This window comes from Chrysoperla carnea, chromosome 2 (genome assembly GCF_905475395.1).
Source record: "Chrysoperla carnea chromosome 2, inChrCarn1.1, whole genome shotgun sequence".
NCBI classification, from domain to species: domain Eukaryota; kingdom Metazoa; phylum Arthropoda; class Insecta; order Neuroptera; family Chrysopidae; genus Chrysoperla; species Chrysoperla carnea.
In genome coordinates this window covers 66,396,107-66,417,439 of record NC_058338.1, presented here as the reverse complement: position 1 = coordinate 66,417,439, position 21,333 = coordinate 66,396,107, and the positions used below count along the sequence as shown (strand labels likewise).

The 21,333-nt window shown below is 29.4% G+C and overlaps 3 protein-coding genes across 4 annotated transcripts in view; 1 reads left to right on the top strand and 2 right to left on the bottom strand.

The window, feature by feature from the left end:
- Window positions 1–1,249: 1,249 nt before the first annotated feature.
- Window positions 1,250–11,022, bottom strand: LOC123292239 (ubiquitin-conjugating enzyme E2 Q2). Its single transcript, XM_044872815.1, has 5 exons — window positions 10,682–11,022; window positions 5,228–5,731; window positions 3,333–3,624; window positions 2,293–2,520; window positions 1,250–1,572 (listed from the first exon to the last, which is right to left on the bottom strand). The coding sequence occupies exons 1-5, from the start codon at window positions 10,841–10,843 to the stop codon at window positions 1,541–1,543; spliced, it is 1,218 nt and encodes a 405-aa protein (XP_044728750.1). The 5' UTR covers window positions 10,844–11,022; the 3' UTR covers window positions 1,250–1,540.
- Window positions 11,023–13,170: 2,148 nt separating this feature from the next.
- On the bottom strand, window positions 13,171–18,911 carry LOC123291698 (cyclic AMP-dependent transcription factor ATF-6 alpha). 2 transcript variants are annotated; one of them, XM_044872074.1, is made up of 6 exons: window positions 18,742–18,911; window positions 18,533–18,663; window positions 16,902–17,630; window positions 16,197–16,342; window positions 14,607–15,232; window positions 13,171–13,472 (listed from the first exon to the last, which is right to left on the bottom strand). In XM_044872074.1, the coding sequence occupies exons 1-6, from the start codon at window positions 18,821–18,823 to the stop codon at window positions 13,186–13,188; spliced, it is 2,001 nt and encodes a 666-aa protein (XP_044728009.1). In that variant the 5' UTR covers window positions 18,824–18,911; the 3' UTR covers window positions 13,171–13,185. The 2 variants fall into 2 exon arrangements, with proteins under 2 accessions (XP_044728009.1, XP_044728008.1); XM_044872073.1 differs by having other exon boundaries at window positions 13,171–13,466; window positions 14,580–15,232; window positions 18,742–18,907.
- A 2,288-nt stretch (window positions 18,912–21,199) lies between these two features.
- Window positions 21,200–21,333, top strand: part of LOC123292853 (protein crumbs) — a 40,789-nt gene continuing 40,655 nt past the window's right edge. The window contains exons 1-2 of the mRNA XM_044873566.1: window positions 21,200–21,204; window positions 21,303–21,331. Coding sequence (XP_044729501.1) covers window positions 21,200–21,204; window positions 21,303–21,331 — 34 coding nt within the window. The remainder of the gene's footprint in view (window positions 21,205–21,302; window positions 21,332–21,333) is intronic.

Here is a 21,333-nt window from a genome sequence, read left to right as displayed (position 1 = left end):
TTGGTGTCTGGCTCTTGGCCTACAATAATTCTCCGAAGATAACCGAAAGTTTGGTCATCGAAACACAAGTTGAGTAAGGGATGGTTTGCGGCAGCTCAATCCGTCACACGACTTTACCTACATTAATTATGTTAACCATCCAGCCTTTATCCAGATCTGAAAATATTTATAAATATCACGTCATTTTGCGTCTTCATTTATGCAAATAGGGTTGAAATAATCTGCTTCCGCTTGTGCAAATGACACTAAATTTACATCTACCCAATAGGTATTAGTAAATGCCTTTTAAGCAGGCGTTTATTTGGTCATTTTTGCCCTGTTTGGATCATTTAAAATTCAAAAGACATAACTTATGCTGTATTTTGTCACAGTCTATTAAAGCTGGTTAGCTGGCGATTTGTTAAATGTAATAACGAACACTCGAATATAAGCTACAAAAGATTTAGAAAGGTCTACAGATGTATTGAATATTATCTGGTAGACCTTTGTTCTTTCTAAATTCTCTCTATATAAATTTTCTTGATCTGGTTTGGGTTTTTTTTTTTGTACTTTTCACGTAATCTGAAAGTATTTACTGCTTCATATTACATATCGTGCTCTCACTTGATACATAGCCCGTTGACTATTAGTCAAACATAAAATATATGTCATCCGTTGACCATTTGTCGTAACATAAACCCATAAACTATAAGCCATATAACTGAAAAGGAACTATGGATAGCTGACAACTCTCTTCTTTTAGTTTTCCTTTGTGGACATGATTCGTTTATATTTTTCACAGATTTATGTATTTGAAGAGTCTAGCCGAACCTTTTGCTTTTCCAGCTTGTTTTTTAACGACCGGGCTGTTATTTTTCCTCGGAGAAGGATGTTTTTTTTTTTTTATGAAACAGTTACAAAATTAGCATCTAGTGATACTTCTCTTAGAAGAAAATTATCCCAAAGAGATAAAGTATCCATAAAGCTTATCAGGACCAATGGCATTATTACCGGTTTTGACTGTAGTAAGTAGTAATAGATACAAACAAACATTAATATTTTTAAACACTGCTATATCAATTATATCATTAAATTTAAACTACTTGTTGTCTATTTTTTTTTTTTTTTTGTAGATCTGATCAATTACATAATTAAATTTTTTTTATTAAACACTTGAAACATTCAAATATTCATTGTTATATAATTTTTATGTGTTTATATTGGATTCACATTTATATTTATCACCACTTTATGTTTTATTTTTATTTTAAATTCACTTAAACACGGGGGGACGCTGCGCATATCGAAAATTAAAAACAAATATAATATCGTTTTGGAGTGTCTTGTCTTGTCATAAAGCATAAAACAATAATTGATTTAATATTTTTTTAAATCAATAATAATTAAATTCATTGGAATCATATTATTTTTGATTGATTTCATATTTTTTCATTTGATTGGTGCAAACTATTTTGTATTGTTTTATTTTTAGATTTGTTACGTTTATTTTATTTTATTATCAACTTTGTTTTTTTATTTTAAACACAAAATTGTTTTAAATTTAACCATCTTCTTTTGGAGGTGTGAACCAACCTGAAAATTTCAATTCAATTAGTATGTAAAATAAAGTCATTGTGGCAATAAAAATCAACTTTCAAACGACCTGGATTTTTGTGTTTTTAGAGTATTCGTTACCTTTTTTATTTAAAAAAAAAAATAGAGGACAAAAATATTTAGAATTTCTTGGTACCGTTCGTACACCAAATTTGCCAAAAATCAGATATGAGTAAAATCGAAAAATATTAATCCAGTTAGACAGTTTCCTATACAGAGCTGTTCAAGCTATACGACACGGAAGATTATGACTAACTGGAGCGATATTAACAAAAATTTTCTTTCAGGAATAGATGGAGGGTTATTGGCCGTACATTTTAAAATTATTTTCGTAAGATGCAGAGTGACCGGAAACGCAGAATGTATCAAAGTCTTTTTTTAAAAAATGGAACATTCTGTTAATATTTCATTTTCAGGTTCTACGATCAAAATAAAGATGTTTTTCATTAAGGTTTACTTCACTTAAACTTCACGGTTTAATTGAGTTTCTTGTCACAACTGTGAATAATTGAATTACGTATACAGGTTGTCCCAAAATTATGACTTAAGAATTACAAGTTTTAAACGATAATAACTTGTTTAACTTAAATACAACACAGGGTTTATGTCAACAGCAGATGTAAATTGTTATATCTGATAATATCTGATTATACCAGTTTTGTAAGAATAATTTATTTTCTAAATCATTTTAGTACTTACCATTCTTTTCATGTATTTGTACAAGAGATTTGAAGGATTGCTGTGCACGTGCAAGACTATATTGACCTTGAGAACATACTTTTGCTGTACCAAACTGAATGCGGGCTTTACCTTTAACCAACGTAGCACTTATTTGCATGATAACAGCTTCAACTGTATATGCACTAGACCATCCTTGTTTTGTTAATAGTTCCATGCAAATAGCGCCACCAACTAATACATAGCCACCTGTATCAAATTAATAAATTTAAAAAAATTAATTTTTAAATCTTCCATAACACAAGTTACCAAAAGATAACAATACAAAATAAAACCTTTAAATTTTTGCTTTTAATTTGATGGCTTCATGTGAAGTGCTCTTCCTAATAAATTTTGCCTGACTGAATTTGAATCTAACGTCAGAATTGCACTGTCGGCAAAATTTGAACTTTGTCGTAACAAATTACCTAGTTCTACATGGTTGCAGTGTTTTTCCAAAATAAAATTTCTTGGCTTTTCCAGATGAATAATTCAAACACTCCCTGTCCAAATTACTACTTTTAAATATCTTTGAAAGAAAGTTGGAACAGAAAACTAATTTATGTAATAATACACGTGCTAATTAAAATGAGGAGGTCATCTAAAAATTTGCCTACATTGAAAGTGTATTTAAATACTTCTAGGATTAGGATTCATCAAACAATGTTAAAAACAATTTTTTTTTTGTCTCAAAACTTATAAAAAACATGTTCCGATTATTTTTAACGACATTCGATTAATATTAAGCGAATCTTTCCACGTAAAAATTAAAAAATTTCTTAATAATTGGACTGTTTATCTTAGTTTCAAAAAACTATTTTAGATTGAAAAACTACGAAAATTCAATTTTTGGGAGTGTCGATGTGCTACATGATATTTTTCTTGAATAAGATTAAACATCCAAATTTTCGCTTATTCTTCCAATATGTGTTTAACAATGCAAAAATATAGCTACAAGTAGTGTGGGCAATTTTTTTAAATTAAGTAAAAAAAAATATTTTCTATCATAATTCTTAACATACCTGAGATAATAGGATAGACGACTCTTACAAATGGTGGTTCAAATGGATAAGTTTCTTTGAACAACATATTGAGCAGAATTGAATCTTTCCCTTCTTTCTCTTTTAAAAGTGCTAGATCATGACTGAGTGGACTGTCTGGATCGACGGCCATCAATCTAATATTCCATTCGTATATCGAATCATTTACTAATTCAATTGAATACATGTTATTTTTAAACGAATCTGAACGATATATATCACGTAATTCTTTCATCAGTCGATCTGTTGCTTGAACGGAGCCGGATACCGAACCCTATACATAAACAAAATCAAATATAAAATCTATCCATTTTGTTTTACCTAGATTAATAACTTTTCAGGATGGATTATGGCGAAAAATCTATGTTTAATAATAGAAAAACGATTTAAATCGTTGTGTTTGATGAAATATTGTCATCCAACAATTAAAAAAGGACAAGCTATTAAATGATGGTTTTACGAGATTTTCCACATTTTATACAACAAATATTTAGCAGTTTTATGACATTGTAGATTGACAAAACCCAAAGGATTGGTTGACAACCAATTCAGTTACAAGATACGCAGAGATGTTTATTAATTTAAAACAAGTCTCTTCATCCTTGAAAGTTATTACTCTGAGTAATTTAAAATGAGGCACTCTACCTATACATACAATATCATAAAGGCGATGAATTTTTAAGAACAAAAATTACATAAATAGATTATTATATTTCAATTGTTCAAAAATCACTTGCTTCCACTGTAGATTTGTTAAAAAAATGTACGGGTGTATTTTTATAATATCGGATCATTTGAAAAAAGAGAACTCCAAATATCTTAATTTTATTGCGATTGACAAAAATATGTTTATATACTTATTTTTTTGTTAACAGAAAAAAAAGAGATTTTTGACACTTTCGAAGAACTAGTGGAACTATCACAGTAAGGAATAGGAAACAATGACTCATCTCCTTAATCATTACCAAATTCTTACTATAAGAAGGCTGGCTTGTTTGGCTTCACCATTCTTTGATAACTTGTACTTATAATTTGTCGACGTCTCTTCTGCTATTCTTGAAAAGCTCCAAATGATTCAAGAAAATGAATTCTTTATGAGGTGATCCTTCCTCAATTACTACAATGCATTTAATGACTAAATTTGATCCACCCACATTGATTGCAACTTAGGCTAGCCTAACCTACATTCTCAAATATTATTTTGCATATAATTAATTATATTAGACACAGAGAAATTCGTGAAATAACGCCTTCGGTAAGTCGCGAAATATTCCCCTGAGCATACATATTCCATTCTTAAAGAAAACCTTGTATTTCATTCTTAAGCGCGTATCCAACTAAACTGGACCAAAAGTCTTTAAACAAAGCTGAAATTTTTCTGTTTCTTTTATTCGCAGGTGAGTATTTCCGAAAAAATCAAGAAGAGAACAAATATAAATAACTTTTTAGTTATTGCCTTTTTGTTTGTTATTCAACATTTATAAAATCTCGAGGATTCGAAAAACATAGGGATCTTATCATATACATATTTATAAATAAACTCTCCCCGTACTTCTTACGCAAAAACTTGGATTTACAAATAGTTTCGATAGTAAACAACTTAATCTCATCAACCCGCTTACTTAAAAAAATATATCGAATTATGATTTTATGATCAAATGTCCTTAAATTAATTATATTCAGAAATGAGTCAAAATAAATTGTAGAAACAATTAAAATTAAACTTTTTTTAAATTTCAATTAACATTTTAATTGGTTAATGATTAATTGTAATGCAAATTTTTGAATTAATGTCCAACTTTGAATATAATCAATTTAAACAACAAAAAAGTCGCTCAATATTATTTTAGTGGACAATAAGTTTGAATAAAATTTACTTTTAAATAATCTCTTCGTTGATTTTGTCGTAAACGTTCCAATGTAGCTAAATGTTCAACACCCATTTCATCTTGTTTGGTACGCGGAGCTACTTCTTCCATATCTAATTGTAAGTCTTCTTCAACATCCTCACCATCGCCATCGCTGTCTTCATCTTCGTCTTCTTCGTCATCGTCAGCACTAGCAGGATCAACATCACCAGTCCCACTATCTGTATCCATGTGCTCTACATCGGAACTTAATCTGTGTGTATACGTTTGCTGTTGGTGTGGATGTGACGATGTAATGGAAGAATGTGTTCCTGAGGTGGGCAGAGTCAGTCGGTCTATGTCAGGTGGTTCAGGCACTGAATGCAAGCGACATAATTCACGTAACAAGATCGCTACTTGTTGAATAACGTGATTATCTCGCCCTTCTGTATTACTTAAAACCTGCACTGCGTTGGTAATACTTGTTTCTTCACTTTCAGCGAACCATACTGGAGGTGTCGAAGGATACGTTTCCTGTAATAATATCAATTATATACATTCAATATTTTTTTTAATATTTGCTCTCCTTTAATATGAAATTGATAAACCTTCTAAAGTTCAGTACACTCAGCAATAAATTATCACAGGGTGCTTTACAATTAGGGTTTTTTCACATTAAGAGAGAATGTGGTATCTTTTTAAAGAGAAAAATATAGTTCTTTAAATAGTAGTATACAGTGGACCACCGGTAATCCGGCAAACGTTTTTCACGGTTGTGTCAGACTATCGAGTTTGTCGGATAATAAAGAGTACCTTGTTGTTCGACAAATCACAAATCCAATGATAAGGTTCTATATGTTATACTCTGAGGTACAAATCATACTTCAATACAAAAACAATAGTCGGATTACAGGGGGTGTCGGATTAACTAGAGTCCATTGTATTGGCTTAATTATACCATGCATATATGAAATATACATAGTATATTAAGTTTAGTCCCAAGTTTGTAAAGCTTAAAAATAATGATGCTAGGAAAAAAATTATGTCATAGGTGTTCATAAAATCACCTAATTAGTCTATTTCCGGTTGTCCGTCCGTCCGTCCGTCTGTGGACACGATAACTCAAAAACGAAAAAAGACATCGAGCTGAAATTTTTACAGCGTACTCAGGACATAAAAAGTGAGGTCAAGTTCGTAAATGAGCATCATAGGTCAATTGGGTCTTGGGTCCGTAGGACCCATCTTGTAAACCGTTAGAGATAGAACAAAAGTTTAAATGTAAAAAATGTTCCTTATCAAAAATTAAACAACTTTTGTTTGATCACTGTTTACCCGTGAGGGCGCCAATTAGGCGGAAATTTTATAATATGTACTATACTTGATTATCAGTTATGTATGTGTCACATGTTTGTATGTGTTATGTGATAAAGAAATCAACACTGACTATGCATGGTATTTCAACAATTAACTCAGTCAATTGTTTGTTTTCACTTGTTTTGAGTTGTATTCAATTTATTTTGAACCTTATAAACAGTGAGACCTTAGCCACAGCACTAACTAAATAACAGTGCTGTCAACTTAAGTATGAATTAATCACCAATGATTATTTATTATGTTAATAGGGGCTCATTTGATGACTGTTTTACTGAAGTCATCTATGTCCCAATGAAAATGAAAGTCCGATCTTCATAATATAACCTGATTACCAAAAGATCGAGTTATGGATTTTTTTTTATCGCGATTATATTAACTGACTTTTGTTTCTGTGTTTAATTTAAAAATTAATGTACTTTCGCTAGAGACTTGAGAGATCGCAGTGATTTTTCATAATATGTACACGTATGTTAGTCAAGTGACAATACAATATGTATTGACATAAAACAACTTGTTAGAAGCGATGAAGAACTGTATTGCTTCTTCCTTCTCGCTATCCCTATCCCTATATATTATAAATGTGAAAGTAAGATTGTTTATTTGTTTGTTTCGCTTTCCGCAAAAACTACCGAATGGATTTGAATGAAACTGTACAATAATATAGCACATACATCAGAATAACACATGAACCATAATTTATAGATATTTGTTTTTAATTAAAAAAAAAATTAAATTAAGTCTATTAGACGAGCATCATTTTGAGCATAAATAAGAAATTTCTGTAAAAAATGGTGAACGAGATACTATTCATGATACACTCAATGAATCAAGACATTATCATAACATTTTTTTTAAATTGAAATCTTTACATATATTTACATTCCCTGCCCTTATTTCGAGTGTTATGGGATAAGTGAGAACAAGAGAGGTGGAGGCTATAACGAGGTTTGCTTTTACTTTCAAGTCCAGCGAAGCGGCGGTAATCAAGCTAGTATTTTGATAAACATACGTTTTTAATTAAAAATTTTAAATAAAAAATAAACAATTTGCCCTAATTTGCGCTCTTACGGATAAAAAATTATGTTTGCGAAAAAATGTTTTAAACAAAAGTAGTTTATTTTTTTTATAAGTAACATTTTTTACATTTAAACTTTTCTATCTCTATTTCTAACGGTTTACAAGATGGGTTATACTGGCCCAAGGCAAAATTGTTGCTCATTTACGAACTGAAACTCACTTTTTAAGCCTTGAGCACGCTATAAAAATTTCAGCTTGATATCTCTTTTCGTTTTTGAGTTATCGGTTTGACAGGCAGGCGGATCAACGAACACCCAGAAATGGACTAATTAGTTAATTTTTCGAACACCCATATCAAAATTTTGTGTGTATCGTCAATATTTTTAAGCGTTACAAAAATTATAGTATTCCTTGACATATATTTCATATATACAGGTATAAAATTTTTTTAGTATAATTCCTACGTTAAAAGTATAAATTGGGCGTACTCGATAACTATTAGGTGAACTTATAGTAAGAATGCATAAAAGCTCTCCACTCTAAAATTAAATTAAAATTTTTTAATTAAATTATACATTACAATTAAAATAATGATTTTATACTTTTTAGTACGGTTTAAAATAGAGGTATATTACAATTATATTTTATTTAAATTTTTTTAATAAAAAAATCACCAGTAGCTCTTAGTGGCGTCTCTCAGAGGATAATTACTTGTAAGAGATAAAATGTATAGTCCCGTTCAGAAAAATCCCGCCAATCTACAAAAAAAATTCATCTCCAAATTCGATTTCGAGTGTTGGGTGTATTTTAGTCAAAACTATTCATATTAAATAAAACAACTGAAAACAAACAATTGACCGAGTTAATTGTTGAAATACCATGCATAGACAGTGTTGATTACTCTATCACATTACACATTCATACATGTCACACATACGTAACTGATATACCCATATAATACATACTATACCTACAATTTACGCCTAATTTGCCGCCCTCACGAGTAACCATTGATGTTTACGAAAAAATGTTTCGAACAAAAGTTGTTTATTTTTTTATAAGGAAGTTTTTTTACATTTAAACTTTTTTTCTATCTCTAACGGTTTACAAGATGGGTCTTATGGGCCCATAGGTCAAGACCCAATTGACCTATGTTGCTCATTTACGAACTTGACCTCACTTTTTACGTCCTGAGTACAGCGTAAAAATTTCAGCTTCATATCTTTTTTCGTTTTTGAGTTATCGTGTTGGCAGACAGACGGGCAGATAACCGACAAAGGGCCTAATTAGGTGATTTAATAAACACCTATACCAAAATTTTGTTCATAGCATTAATATTTTAAGCGTTACAAACTTGGGACTAAACTTAGTATATCTTGCATATTACATATATACATGGTATAAAAAGTGAACACAAACAATTAACTGAGTTAATTGTTGAAATATCTTATATAGAAAGTTGAATGTCAGTGCTTGTATTATTTTTAATAAATTAAAAAATTTTAAAAACCAACAGAAATATGGCTGTCATTTTGGTTTTCGAAAAATTTTCTATAATTTTTTATGGGGATGTTTCACAAGACCAGTAGTTAAAGCTACCTGCAAATTTTCAATTGACTATCTTAAATAGTTTTGGACAAAATGGGCACCAAATTTTTGTTCTAATTTGCGTCCTTACGGGTAAACAATTATGTATACGAAAAAAATGTTTCAATTAAAGGTTTTTTATTATTTTATAAGAAACCTTTTTTATATTTAGTGCTAGCTCTAACTGTTTACAAGATGATTATGATCTTGGATCCTATGGAGATGGACCCAAGACCCAATTACCAACTTCATCTCACTTTTAAGCCTTGAGCATGCCATAAAATTTCAGCTTGATATCTCTTTTTGTGATCACGAGCGAGCGAACAAACAAAAGAAAATGGACTACTTAGGTGATTTTATGAACACCTGTACCATAATTTTGTTTGTAACATCAATATTTCTAGCCGGGACTAAAATTATTACACCTTGATATACATTTCATATATACAAGGTATAATAATTATAATTCAAATAAAATACCCATTATTATTGTGGGTGGTATGGTTCTTTCTAAAAATCTTCATGTACCCAACCACTGTTGGAAAAATGGGCGTCTGGTCCATTCGAAAGTTGGTCGTTAATTTTTATGGAATAAATAAATGAGGAGGGGGGGCATCCTATACTTATTTCAATTTATTAATTTTATAACATTTCTTCTTAAGATCAACAATTTCAAACAGAAATGCTTTTATGAAGGATAAACACAAAGGAGATAACATCACATAAACTCAGCTGTTCAGTTTAAAAGAGGAGAAATTCGTTATGAAAATATTTCATCAATTAACTTTGAACTGAATATTGTTTAAAATTATTGAAATGTATAAATATTTTTCAATTATCAAAATATTCCATATTATTTACTTTAGTCAAAAAAAAAAATACAAAAGATTATTATCCTGTAAATGAATTTGGGATAGTACAGTTACCATTACCAGTGAAACCTAAGAACGTACTACAATACTAAATACAGCACTTTTGATACATAAGTAATAAAATATTTAAGACACCTGAAAGTTCTATTGTTATAATATAATGATGAGATACAACAAAAAAAAAACAGGTAGGCAGATGGATCCATTACAGCGCACTGTCCAATCATTATGAACACAAGAATACAAGAAGTTATTATCAAATCAGAATCTCAAATCAAATATTTGATAATTATAAAATTAAATGCAACAATATTAAAAAAAAATATTTCCTATCATGATTCAAGTTTCAATGTTTACTTTTTTGAATAAAAAACTAAATGAACTCAAGGTCATTATATATCGCTTAATAAATTTAATTTAAGCTAAAATTGGTGTAAAGCAATCAATACAGTAAAAATTAAAATAAAAAGTAATTATGAAGTCCAACAAAACAATAAAACTATAATTTAATCATCCATCATAATAAAACTGTTTTGATAAAAACTTGAAAACATAAACATACAAAACACAAAGATAATGAAATGTTACCAATAAAATTAAAATAAATTAAAATTAATTTTCATAAGCCACTTACTGTAATGTTAGCATGGATTTCATATTTTTTACCACTTTTTCCTATAAATCTACAACTGAGTTCATCTACACTAGCTGACATGATTTGAAACCTTTCATGATCTTTTGGGAATATTGCTTCTAGTGTCTTGATTTCTAACTTTAATGTATTTAAACACGCCATTAGAATAATATTTTTTAAATTAAATTATTAATAATACTATTCCAAATCAATCATTTAAACTAAGAAAAAACACATTCAAAACACAATAACTAATTATTAATATGAATGGCAGGCCAAAAACAGATACATTATCAGTCTCTGCATAAAATGGCCGACTGTCGACTGCCAAGCAAAATCTAAAGAAAAGAAACTGATCACAGTGTTACCAACATTATTGACGTTTCAATACAGTCATCACTTGCATTTATTTATTTTTATTTTGTATAATTTTTATTAATATTATTATTTTTAATTAATACATTTTTAATAATTTTATTTCATTAAGATGTAATGATTTTTATGTTTTAAATTTTGACTGAGTAATATTTAATTTTAACAATAGTTATCAAGCTGTAGAATCATGCGAAGAGCAGGCGTAATAAATTTATTAACTTTTATTAAAATACAATTTAATTTTTTATTTTTAATCAATCATGAAATATTTATTTTGTTTTATATATTTACATTTCCTATCAATTTTTAATATTTTTTATAAACATTTGATAAAGTGATAAGGTATAATTTCACTAAGCTTTATTTTGGTTAAAGCGCGTATGCATTTTCCATCAATTTTCCATTTTCCGACATCTGTGGCACTGGTACCTAGGATTTAGTTATTCGTGTACGTTGCCAACATAAATATTTTTGACATTTATATTTAAAATTATACAGGGTTGGTTCACAAAAAATTAGACGAACAAATTATGACAAAAAAGTTTTGCCATTCATACAACAGGCAATTCGCTGGCTGGAATTAAGAATACCTAATTCAAGAGCCGGAGTATTTTCAACGTGAACAAAAAAAATTTGTATAAAAATCCTCGATTTTAAATGTTCAACTCTAGCCAGCGCCGGTTTCTTATTAGTATACAGAGTGTTCCAGAACAACCACATGGAGGAACTAAACAACCGATGTACAAATTATTTCGATACTTTCAAATTTGACTGATTTTTAAACGTTTTATGTATATACCACAAGTTCAGTTAATTCATTCAAATGAATGATTTATGATGCTCTACATCGTAGACACTTATTTACAATCTATACATTACCTTTGTTAGAATAATGCGCAAAATTAAAAAAATGCTAATAAAATCAATAAAAAATTTATACAATATCAAAATAATTTTAACGAAATTTTTGACGAAAATATAGGAAAAAAATTTATAATATAATTATTTCAATTCAGACATTTCTAATATAATTATTTTTAAAGCATATTTATAAGAAACGACAAAATTTATTAATAGGTTCTTATAGCACTCGAAGAAATAAGGGGAAAAACAATACAATTTTTGGAAAGATTACTTTAGTTTTCGAGCTATCTTTTGTATATCTAATCTACAATAATAAAAAAATTTTAACTTTCGGTATCTCGTAAATTAAGCGATATTACGAAAAATTTTATATTTGATTTGATGTCCTACTCTTCGAACTAAAAGTAAAAAACTATATAGCATAATATTATCACTTAATTGAGTCTTTTATTCACACCAAATTTTCATGAAACAATCTGTATATCGACAAATGGGACAAAAAAAGTATGGATATACAAAAAAAAAAATAATGTTAACAACATTGATAATTTAACTTTTGAAAAATAATTTTATAATTGATTGTGAACGAACGAAGAGATTTGAAGGAAATTTATTCCGTTTGTTTGATCGGTAGTAACCTTTGTTTCAGCCAGTATGCTTTTGGTATCTGAAAGAGCTTCAATTCGTTAAAGATCTAAATCGATCCGGAGACAAGGAAAATGGAAATGTTCATGTCAATTCATTGCATGTCGATTGGCTTAAAAGTACGTTCACATATACCAATGCAATCGGCATGTTCAAAACATACTTCAATGCCAACCGAAAACTTCCTAAGATTATGAAAATTACCTTTTCATCTAAAAAAATCTCTTAAGTCTACGCAGTTCTTGTTTATCTTTTAATTGTTTATCTTAGCGATTGTCAGATCTTATAATTTAGAGGAATTCGTAAGCTAGGCAGAAATGGGTATTCCACCTAGTTCTTTATTACAAATGAGGTGAAAATTGGGTAAAATCATAAACTTCTAACTAACTTAATAAATAAAGTTTATTAGATATCAAACATAATAAATCTACACATACAATTATGTTAATGCTTTATCAGCTATTGCACATACGTTTATTTTTTAGATCTATTATAATAAAAAGTTTTAATTTCATACTATTTAAAATAAAAAAACACTTCAACAATAAAATCAATACAAATGCAAAACAATTAATATAAAAAAAATCTTAAATAGGTACTATTAATTATTCATTTCGAAGTTAAGGGAATGGTCCAAAACTTTTTAAATCTAAATCATCATCGGTTGTTCTAATAAAATACGGTTTATATAATCGATTTCTTTTAGGTTTTCTTGTTATTGTAATATTTGCTGTTGTAGATGGTGTTGATGTATTCAAATTGTAGGTTTGTGTTTGATTTTGGAATGATGCACGTAGATGTTGTGGTATTGAATTCTGATTGACATGTACTAAATTCGTATTTAATACTTCACAATCGATTTTGACTAATGTTATATGATTGTTTGGTGTTGAAAACGATTCTGAAATCAAAATATTTCTTATTTAATTTACTCTTGCAAAACTGTGACCCTACTTGTGAAAATGGTGCAGAATGATCGATCTCATTCTTCACGGGAAGGTGTACCCAACTGTTCTCCTCCCGGGTCTTAATGTTGTACGGAGGGGTCAAGGATCGGAGATCTTTGTGATGCGAAGATTTATGAACCTAGAATAAAGGAATCGATTCCTCTTAGTCAATATACGACGGTTATTCAAGCAGAAATCTTCGCCATGCTGAGAGGTGCCCAGATCGATAACATGAGAGGTAACAGTGGTGCACATATCAGCATCTTCTCAGTTGATCAGGCCTCCCTTGGGGGTCTATGAGGCGCCAAGAATCCAATCGAGGATAGTCTATGAATTTATCGAGAAAGTGAATATCCTGGCATTGAATTACACAATCAGGCTAATCTGTGTACCGGGTCATTCTGGCGTTAAAGGGAATGAAGCAGCGGACGGTCGTCTCAAACGCCTCTTTCATCTGAGCCATTCATTCCTATAGCAAAATGTTCCGTAATTTATCGAATCAAAGAATACTACGAAAAGCTTAATTTGATTACTGGAACTTGGCGCACAGTTGATAAAGGTAGCGGGACTCTTGGCAAGGCACTGTCAATTGAACGATCATCTTCATAACATGAAGATTTCTTATGATCCCACTTGTAGGGCCTGTATAGAGGACGCCGAAACCTTCATAAATGCTATTCATAATATTTGCACCTGCAGAAATCCAGATTGCCAGGTTCCAAATTTCTGGGTCCAAAAACTTGGATCCTTCAATCTTGGGAGATATTCTGGCGAAGAAGCTGTGGGATTTCGGCCTCGCTTGAACTAAATGCTAGGGATCATATGCGGCACCCTATTTACGTTTTATTATTAATTTTTGCAAAATATGATATCGTGCAAAATATGATAATCTAGATTCTTGTTCCCTCTTCGGATAAAATATCAGACGAATCAACTAATCGCCAAATCATGTAATTATGCTTGAGTATGTTTTTCTTACTTTTGAATCAAATTTATCTTGATTTTTTCAAGACTTCCTGGATTACATTTGATGTAAAATAAAACAAAAAAATACAACAAATATTTACCATTTTTATGTTTGCCTTGATTATTTGGTGCAGGCATCAGAAGTGACATCTTAGGCCTAGAAGTTTTATTGTGATTCATTGCTGGTATAAGCATATGATCTCCTCGTAACGATATCACATAAAAAGTATCATCTCGTAAATTAATACGATCAAAGAATCGCGTATAATCTAAATGTGGTCCAAACGAATAAATTTGCATATCTTCTGTACCAGCTGCGATTCTACGATTTCTTCGTGATAACGAATACAATTTATTTAATTTTGCTTTAATTTGATGTTCATTTGCATATCTCTTACTTCGTTTGAACTCATAGTCACGTAAATTTAAACGTGATTTTAAATTACGTCTTTGATAAATATGTGTAATATTGTAAAATGGATCACCAATGAATTTACGAAGTTCTGACGCTAAACGTATACTTTCTGTTTGATTTACAGATAATGGACAACTGGTATTTGTATATGTCGGTTTCTGTAACTTTAAATCATTTTTAGTAGGATTTTCTTCATTCGTTAGCCCCAATCCTAATCCATTAGGATTTGGAATGTCCGCTATATTCAATAAATGTCGTGTATGAAAATCGTTTAAATCAATATCTATGCTGGGATTCGGAGTTAAATCTTCATTTGAAATATCTCTGAATAGTAGATTCCTAAAAATAATAATACTTTATGTTTTAACCTTGGTTTTCAATTAGAAAAGATTTGATGATCCAAATATACGGCCACGATGGAAGGAACATTTACAATTTAAAAGTTAATAATCACGTAGGCCCAGAGGTATACAGGATGGGCCATTTTAATATATTATGGCTAATAGCATGGAGTACATCATGTTCTGACATCAGATTGGACTTAGTTGCATTGGACCTCTGGGTTGCAAGAATTGTCAATTTAGATCCTTAAGGTTAGAGATAGAATAACAGTTTAAATTAGAAAGTTGATCCTCATATAGAACTAACATTTTTTATTTAAAACATTTTTTCATTATTGCATTTTATCGAAAGAAAATACGCTAGCTACAGAAAAATGCTTCAGCCAAAAGTTCTTAAAGGCAATGGAGGACATTTGACCTAATATTCTAGGTCAAAGTAACTTGAAATTGATTCAAATGATCTTAAAATTTACCTGGACTTAAAAGTTATTAACACAGCCGAATTACCTTTATTATCCTTGATAAGTTTTGTCTAAAACATTTTTTCAAAGCTAGCGTATTTTTTTTGTTTTTTTTTTTTTGATTAATTAAATTCATGAATGACATATTTTTAAGTTCATTTCTTCCGAAAGCTAACGATTTTCGAAAAAATGTTTTAAATAAAAATGTTAGTTTTATATAAGGATCATCTTTCTAATTTAAAGTGTTATTCCAGCTCTTACCTTTTAGGATCTTAATTGATATTAAAGCAACCTGGAGAACTAGGTCCTGCAACTTTTGTTTGAGTTGTTTTTTGATTTGTTAACTACAAAACAAGCTATTAGACATAATAAATTTAAATGGCCCACCCTGTATAATAGCATACCAATCACAGAATGTTGTTTATGATACAATGTTTAAAGTTACTAGATCGCTATAGATTGTTTGTGGATATTTTTTAAATTAAAAATTTTTTAACTCACCTGAAAGAACCAATATTAATAGAAACCATTAATAACATTCCCAATAAGATGGCGGTGTTTTTACTAGAAATATTATTGAAACTCAATACTGTTGATTTACAATTCATTTGGAATCCAGCGACTATTTGTTTTAACGAATTGTTTTCCTAAAAAAGACAAATAATCAAATTAATTCAAAATAAATACAAGTCTTAAAAATTTGAATTTTCCGAATATAGAATGTCAAAGTTTTAAAACAGGCAATAAAACTCTCCTTCAGAAGCTTATATAATTTTCTGTAATAATCGCCTGAAGAAAAAATCCACAGGAAGATTTTCATTTTTAAATATACTCAAGTTTACTAACGTAACAAATAGAAAATTTACATGCCAGGAATTATTTCGACCCATATTCACATATTACAAGAAGCAAATATTTGCCCAGAGTGATGTTTATCTAAAAATCATAAAATTGAAAGATGGTTGCAGCACTTTACAAGTCAAAATTCAAGCAATAATAAATGAAAATGACAAATCAGTTATATAAGGAAAGCCACAATTTACACTGATGGGCAGGCTACTATTGCAATTTATACTAGATTCGAGCGAGTAAAGCCCGTCTGTGCCAAATGAACTAACAAAGATCATATAAAAAGATAATAAACTTTGCATGATTTCTAAACGAAAGTGGTGTGATTAGCAGTAACATAATACAATTAAATCTTACCATTCGTAACTTTTTATTTTCAGTTGACAATTGTTCACATCGTTTCTCCAAAGATACCACATAATCTTTTTTACGTTTCCGTGACATAGACGCCGATTCACGATTTTTAATCATACGTTGCATACGTTTAAACATTCTTGGATCAACTTCTGATCCATCAACATTCATTACAATTGGTGATTGATGATTTACAGGTGTCGTCGTAAATAATTGTACATCATTAGCTGATGTATTGTTCAATAACGGTTTGGTTGTTGGAGATGATTTTGGAAATAAAACACTACGCTTGACATTATTTTTCATTTGTGTTTTAGGTCTTGATGTATTTATTGGTATTTTTATTGATTGCGTATGTATTGTATTTGTACTAAACGTGGTATTGTCGAGGTCTGTAGTTGGTTCAAATGAGATCATTCGATATAATTCACCGTTACTGTTGATTAGTATTGGTTGATTTGTGTTAGTATTTCTTGGAGGTGATATTGGTGGCGTTTCTAAGTTAATTACATTATAGCTAAGGTTTGGATCATTTATTGAACAACTATCGCTGCCCGATAATGAGGGAGTTGGTGAATGACTATTTATACTATTTGTATCATTTTCATGAGTACTAGAAGTTTCTATTGAGTACGTTGCTGTTCCATTAGATTCCGTTGGAACTGTAGATTGTATATTATTATGACATGTTAAATTATTATAAGTTTCACTGGGGTTTTGGAATTGAGTCGCCTGAAACAAACATAACTGGATTAATATTGCAAGGCAGTTTTGCTGAACAAAAATTACATTAAATCTCTTTTATTCATAATCGTAAATCATACAAACAAGAAATATAAAAACTATCATAGTAAATTGTTTAAATAACCTGTATATATAATGAATGGCATTCAATAATTATTTTTTTGTAAATCTTATTGTCGTTGAATGCTGCATGTTTTGTTCTAAATCTCACCAAAAAAAAAATGCTGGAACACTTTGAAGGAATGAAGGTACAATAGATCAAACCGGCCGCAGTATACGAGCTCTTTAAACACAAACTTCTAAACTAATGCTTTCGGGATACCTCACGAATTACCTTACATCCGCCTATCAAATGGAGAATGCTAAGAAAAAAATGTATTCCTTAGCGAATTGTTTTTGTTGTCAAACTACACTTTTCACAGAGCGACCTTCGAACAATATCTCTTAGCTAAAAAGCCTAAAGAGGTTTCTGAAAGACTTTTCAAAATTCAGCTAAATTTATAGTGTCTTAGTTTTTTGTCAATTACAAATTATTCTTGTCGAAGTTATTAATTGTCCTCTTTCGGGGTTTCTTTTGAATCTATCGATTAAACACGCAATTACTAATTCAACTCAACTAACTGAACTTGGGAAACGCTCTGCACGATTGTGTAAGATAATAGTCCTAGAAAATCTGATATAAATGTATACAACCTGTATGACTTCTAAGATTATTATAACCTTGGAATTATATCACTCTAGGAACAGTAATCTACTAGTTCTCGCATAAGAAAATAACACAATCACCCACACAGATACACTTAGTAAATCTGCACATTATTAAGAAATAATTTTTTGTCGAAATATTCGATTGAGAAATCACAATTTATTACTATTCACAAAACACATACTTCACTCCAGATTTCGTTTGGAGTTGCATCTCGCAGGAGAATGTTGTCCGAATCAAACAATGGTATTTCAATCTCATTGGTAATTTTTTGAAATAGTTCTTCGTCGTACACATAATCCATATCCAAATTATCTAAAACATAAATATTTACATAAATGCCGGTGTAAAGCACATTGTCTGATATTACAACTATAAATGTCAACAATTTACCTTTTAAGAAATCATCACAATTAAAAACATCGTACGTTGTTTTTTCATTGCCAAAATCATCAATTTCAAAATCTGTTGGCATTTTTTATAACACGCTATTTAAAAGCAATAAACATTTATTTACAATCTTTTTATTGCACAGTTCAAATTCAATTTAACTTTATCTTCAAATTTAATTTAATTCATGGCGTATTTGGTTAATTCTTATCTATTTACCTTACACGTCAAATGCACAGAAAAAACACAAATCCATAGATTAATATAATAGTATAGAGTTATCACAAAAAAATTTTTAACTCAGCGCTGAAATAGATTGTGAGGTCCCATAGTAAGGTCGACAGTGTATACGTAAGGTAACTAGGCATTTATTTATTCTAATTATTTCAATCTTCAAGACAGTCTCAAAACATAAATATTTTTGTATTCGAACGTTAAGTAATTCGATGAAAAAGATTTTATATAATTATATATAATTTTAATAAAATTGTTTATTAATCATATCTAAAACTATTAAGCATTAATAATGAATACCAGAAATTATAACTAATATGGCATCCGTAACAGATTCGAAATAGGAAATTTCCACAAATACATCGAATAAGAGAATAAAGGGTAAGTTTATAAACGGATTCACTATTTCAAACACAAAAATAATTTCTCCGGTGTATCTTATCTAAAATATTAAAACTAATTAGTGTTAATATTCCACCATTATTAATCAAATATTATAAACTAGAGTGATACCCACCCGCTTCGTTGGGTTTAAAAGTAAATATTGATAAAGATTGCTCTCGCTTATCTCCTTCCTATAACACTCGAAATAATGGTAAGGATTGTTTTACACAGGTAAAATATATGTATGTTTTTCTATTTTTTTAAATGTATAATAGTCGTAATTATTCAATGAGTATATCAGAAAAGATGGCCGTGAAATATTTTATATTGACTATTTTTACAGAAATGAAAGCGTAACAAACAAACAAATAAACATGCTTACTTTCGTATTTATAATATATAGATAGATAGAAATAGAGATTACATAAGAAATTAATTGTGTTATGAGACTATTAAATTGATATGGGCTAAGCGAGATGACTTTTAATTCCTTTGAATTGTGGGATCATAACCATAATATAATGCGTTAATTTGCCATTTTTTTAAATTTTTACATTAATAAAAGGTGGGTCATGTTGATTTAATTTTAATTAATTATCATATTTATTTATGATATGATAAGGTATTGTTTTGAATAACAATTTGATAACAAGTTTTAATTTCAAAAATATTATAATTTCATTTGAATAAACTTGAGAAGATAACCAGATTTTAATTTATTGTTTATTTACTTTCCTAATAAACCTTTAAATAGAAGACAAAAGTCGTTGCTTTTTACAATTTTCGGTGATCTAAATGAAATTCAAGTCTAGCATTAACCATTTACTCCTGCGTAAGTATCACCTACACATTTGTAGTAACTATCATTTGCGCAGGCGTAGAAATATGAACTTTTTTAACAATTGTTTATTATAGATAAAAATTAAATTGATTAACAATCAAACACAATAATGACTAAACATTTATCTATATAAATGCATTCAACCGATAATGATAATTTGTTGACAACTTCTACTATCGGTTTATTTCCATCATTGTGTTCTTTCGAGTTTAAGGTGATCCGAATAGAGTTGAACGGATCCACTTCCGTCTGCGTCAATGGCATTGGTTTATTTGCCTTTTGAGCAGACTTAAGCGAACTGAGCAAATTTAAATGAATTTTATTTGGTTAATGGTTGTAGTATTAAGCGTGGTTCAGCGAAATTTATGAGCTCCAACTATTATATTTGATAAATTGCGTATTACTCAGTGTTCAGAAGTCAAATGAATCATTTTGTTATTTGTTATTTAACGATTAAATTTAAAATTATAATGGCGCCTGTTGAATAATATTACGATAACTGGTCATCTAGTGTTTGAATAATGTAACAAGTTTCGATAATGATATAACAAGTGCAAAAGATTGTTATTTAGATTTTTTAATATCAATTCATAATCGAGTTAAAAATTTAAATTTTACTAATATTTAATGAATATGAAAATTTAAATTCATATTATTTTATATAGGCTAAGTAATATTTTATACAATTTATTTTGAATGATACGAACAAATGATCGTTTTAACGATCATTATCTAACCCTCCTACGTTCCACCTGCTCCTACGTCAATGACGTAACGCCATGGTACCAGTGACAACAACCTTGCTAATTGACCATCATCTAGTTGTTTTATAATCTGTGATCATATATTCATATGTCAATTTTAGATGTAGTTTATAGTTTTGTATACTTGTATTTGTGCATACTTAAGTACCATAGATATAAACAGTACCATATAAACACTTGTAGTGAATCACCTGGAAATAAAAATATTTTTTTTTTTAATGTGTCTTCTAATATTAATATGATGTTGTGTTGTAATTAATAATGGCTAGAGCTAGTTTTGTAATGAACTATTTGTTTTTAATAATAGTTTTATAATATTTATATTCAAATAAAATGACAGCTTTAAGAAAAATACATATTTTTTTGATAGGT

What these genes read in the sequence shown, in the direction of transcription:
- LOC123292239 (XM_044872815.1), bottom strand. Translation starts at nt 10,843, where the DNA reads ATGGCGTGTTTAAATACATTAAAGTTAGAAATCAAGACACTAGAAGCA. An exon ending in AAATCCATGCTAACATTACA is followed by an intron (nt 5,732 to 10,681) that starts GTAAGTGGCTTA and finishes ATATTATTACAG; the next exon opens with GAAACGTATCCTTCGACACC. An exon ending in CGTCTATCCTATTATCTCAG is followed by an intron (nt 2,521 to 3,332) that starts GTATGTTAAGAA and finishes AATTTGATACAG; the next exon opens with GTGGCTATGTATTAGTTGGT.
- LOC123291698 (XM_044872073.1), bottom strand. Translation starts at nt 18,823, where the DNA reads ATGCCAACAGATTTTGAAATTGATGATTTTGGCAATGAAAAAACAACG. An exon ending in TTGTGATGATTTCTTAAAAG is followed by an intron (nt 18,664 to 18,741) that starts GTAAATTGTTGA and finishes TTTATGTTTTAG; the next exon opens with ATAATTTGGATATGGATTAT. An exon ending in AAAATAAAAAGTTACGAATG is followed by an intron (nt 16,343 to 16,901) that starts GTAAGATTTAAT and finishes TGTCTTTTTTAG; the next exon opens with GAAAACAATTCGTTAAAACA.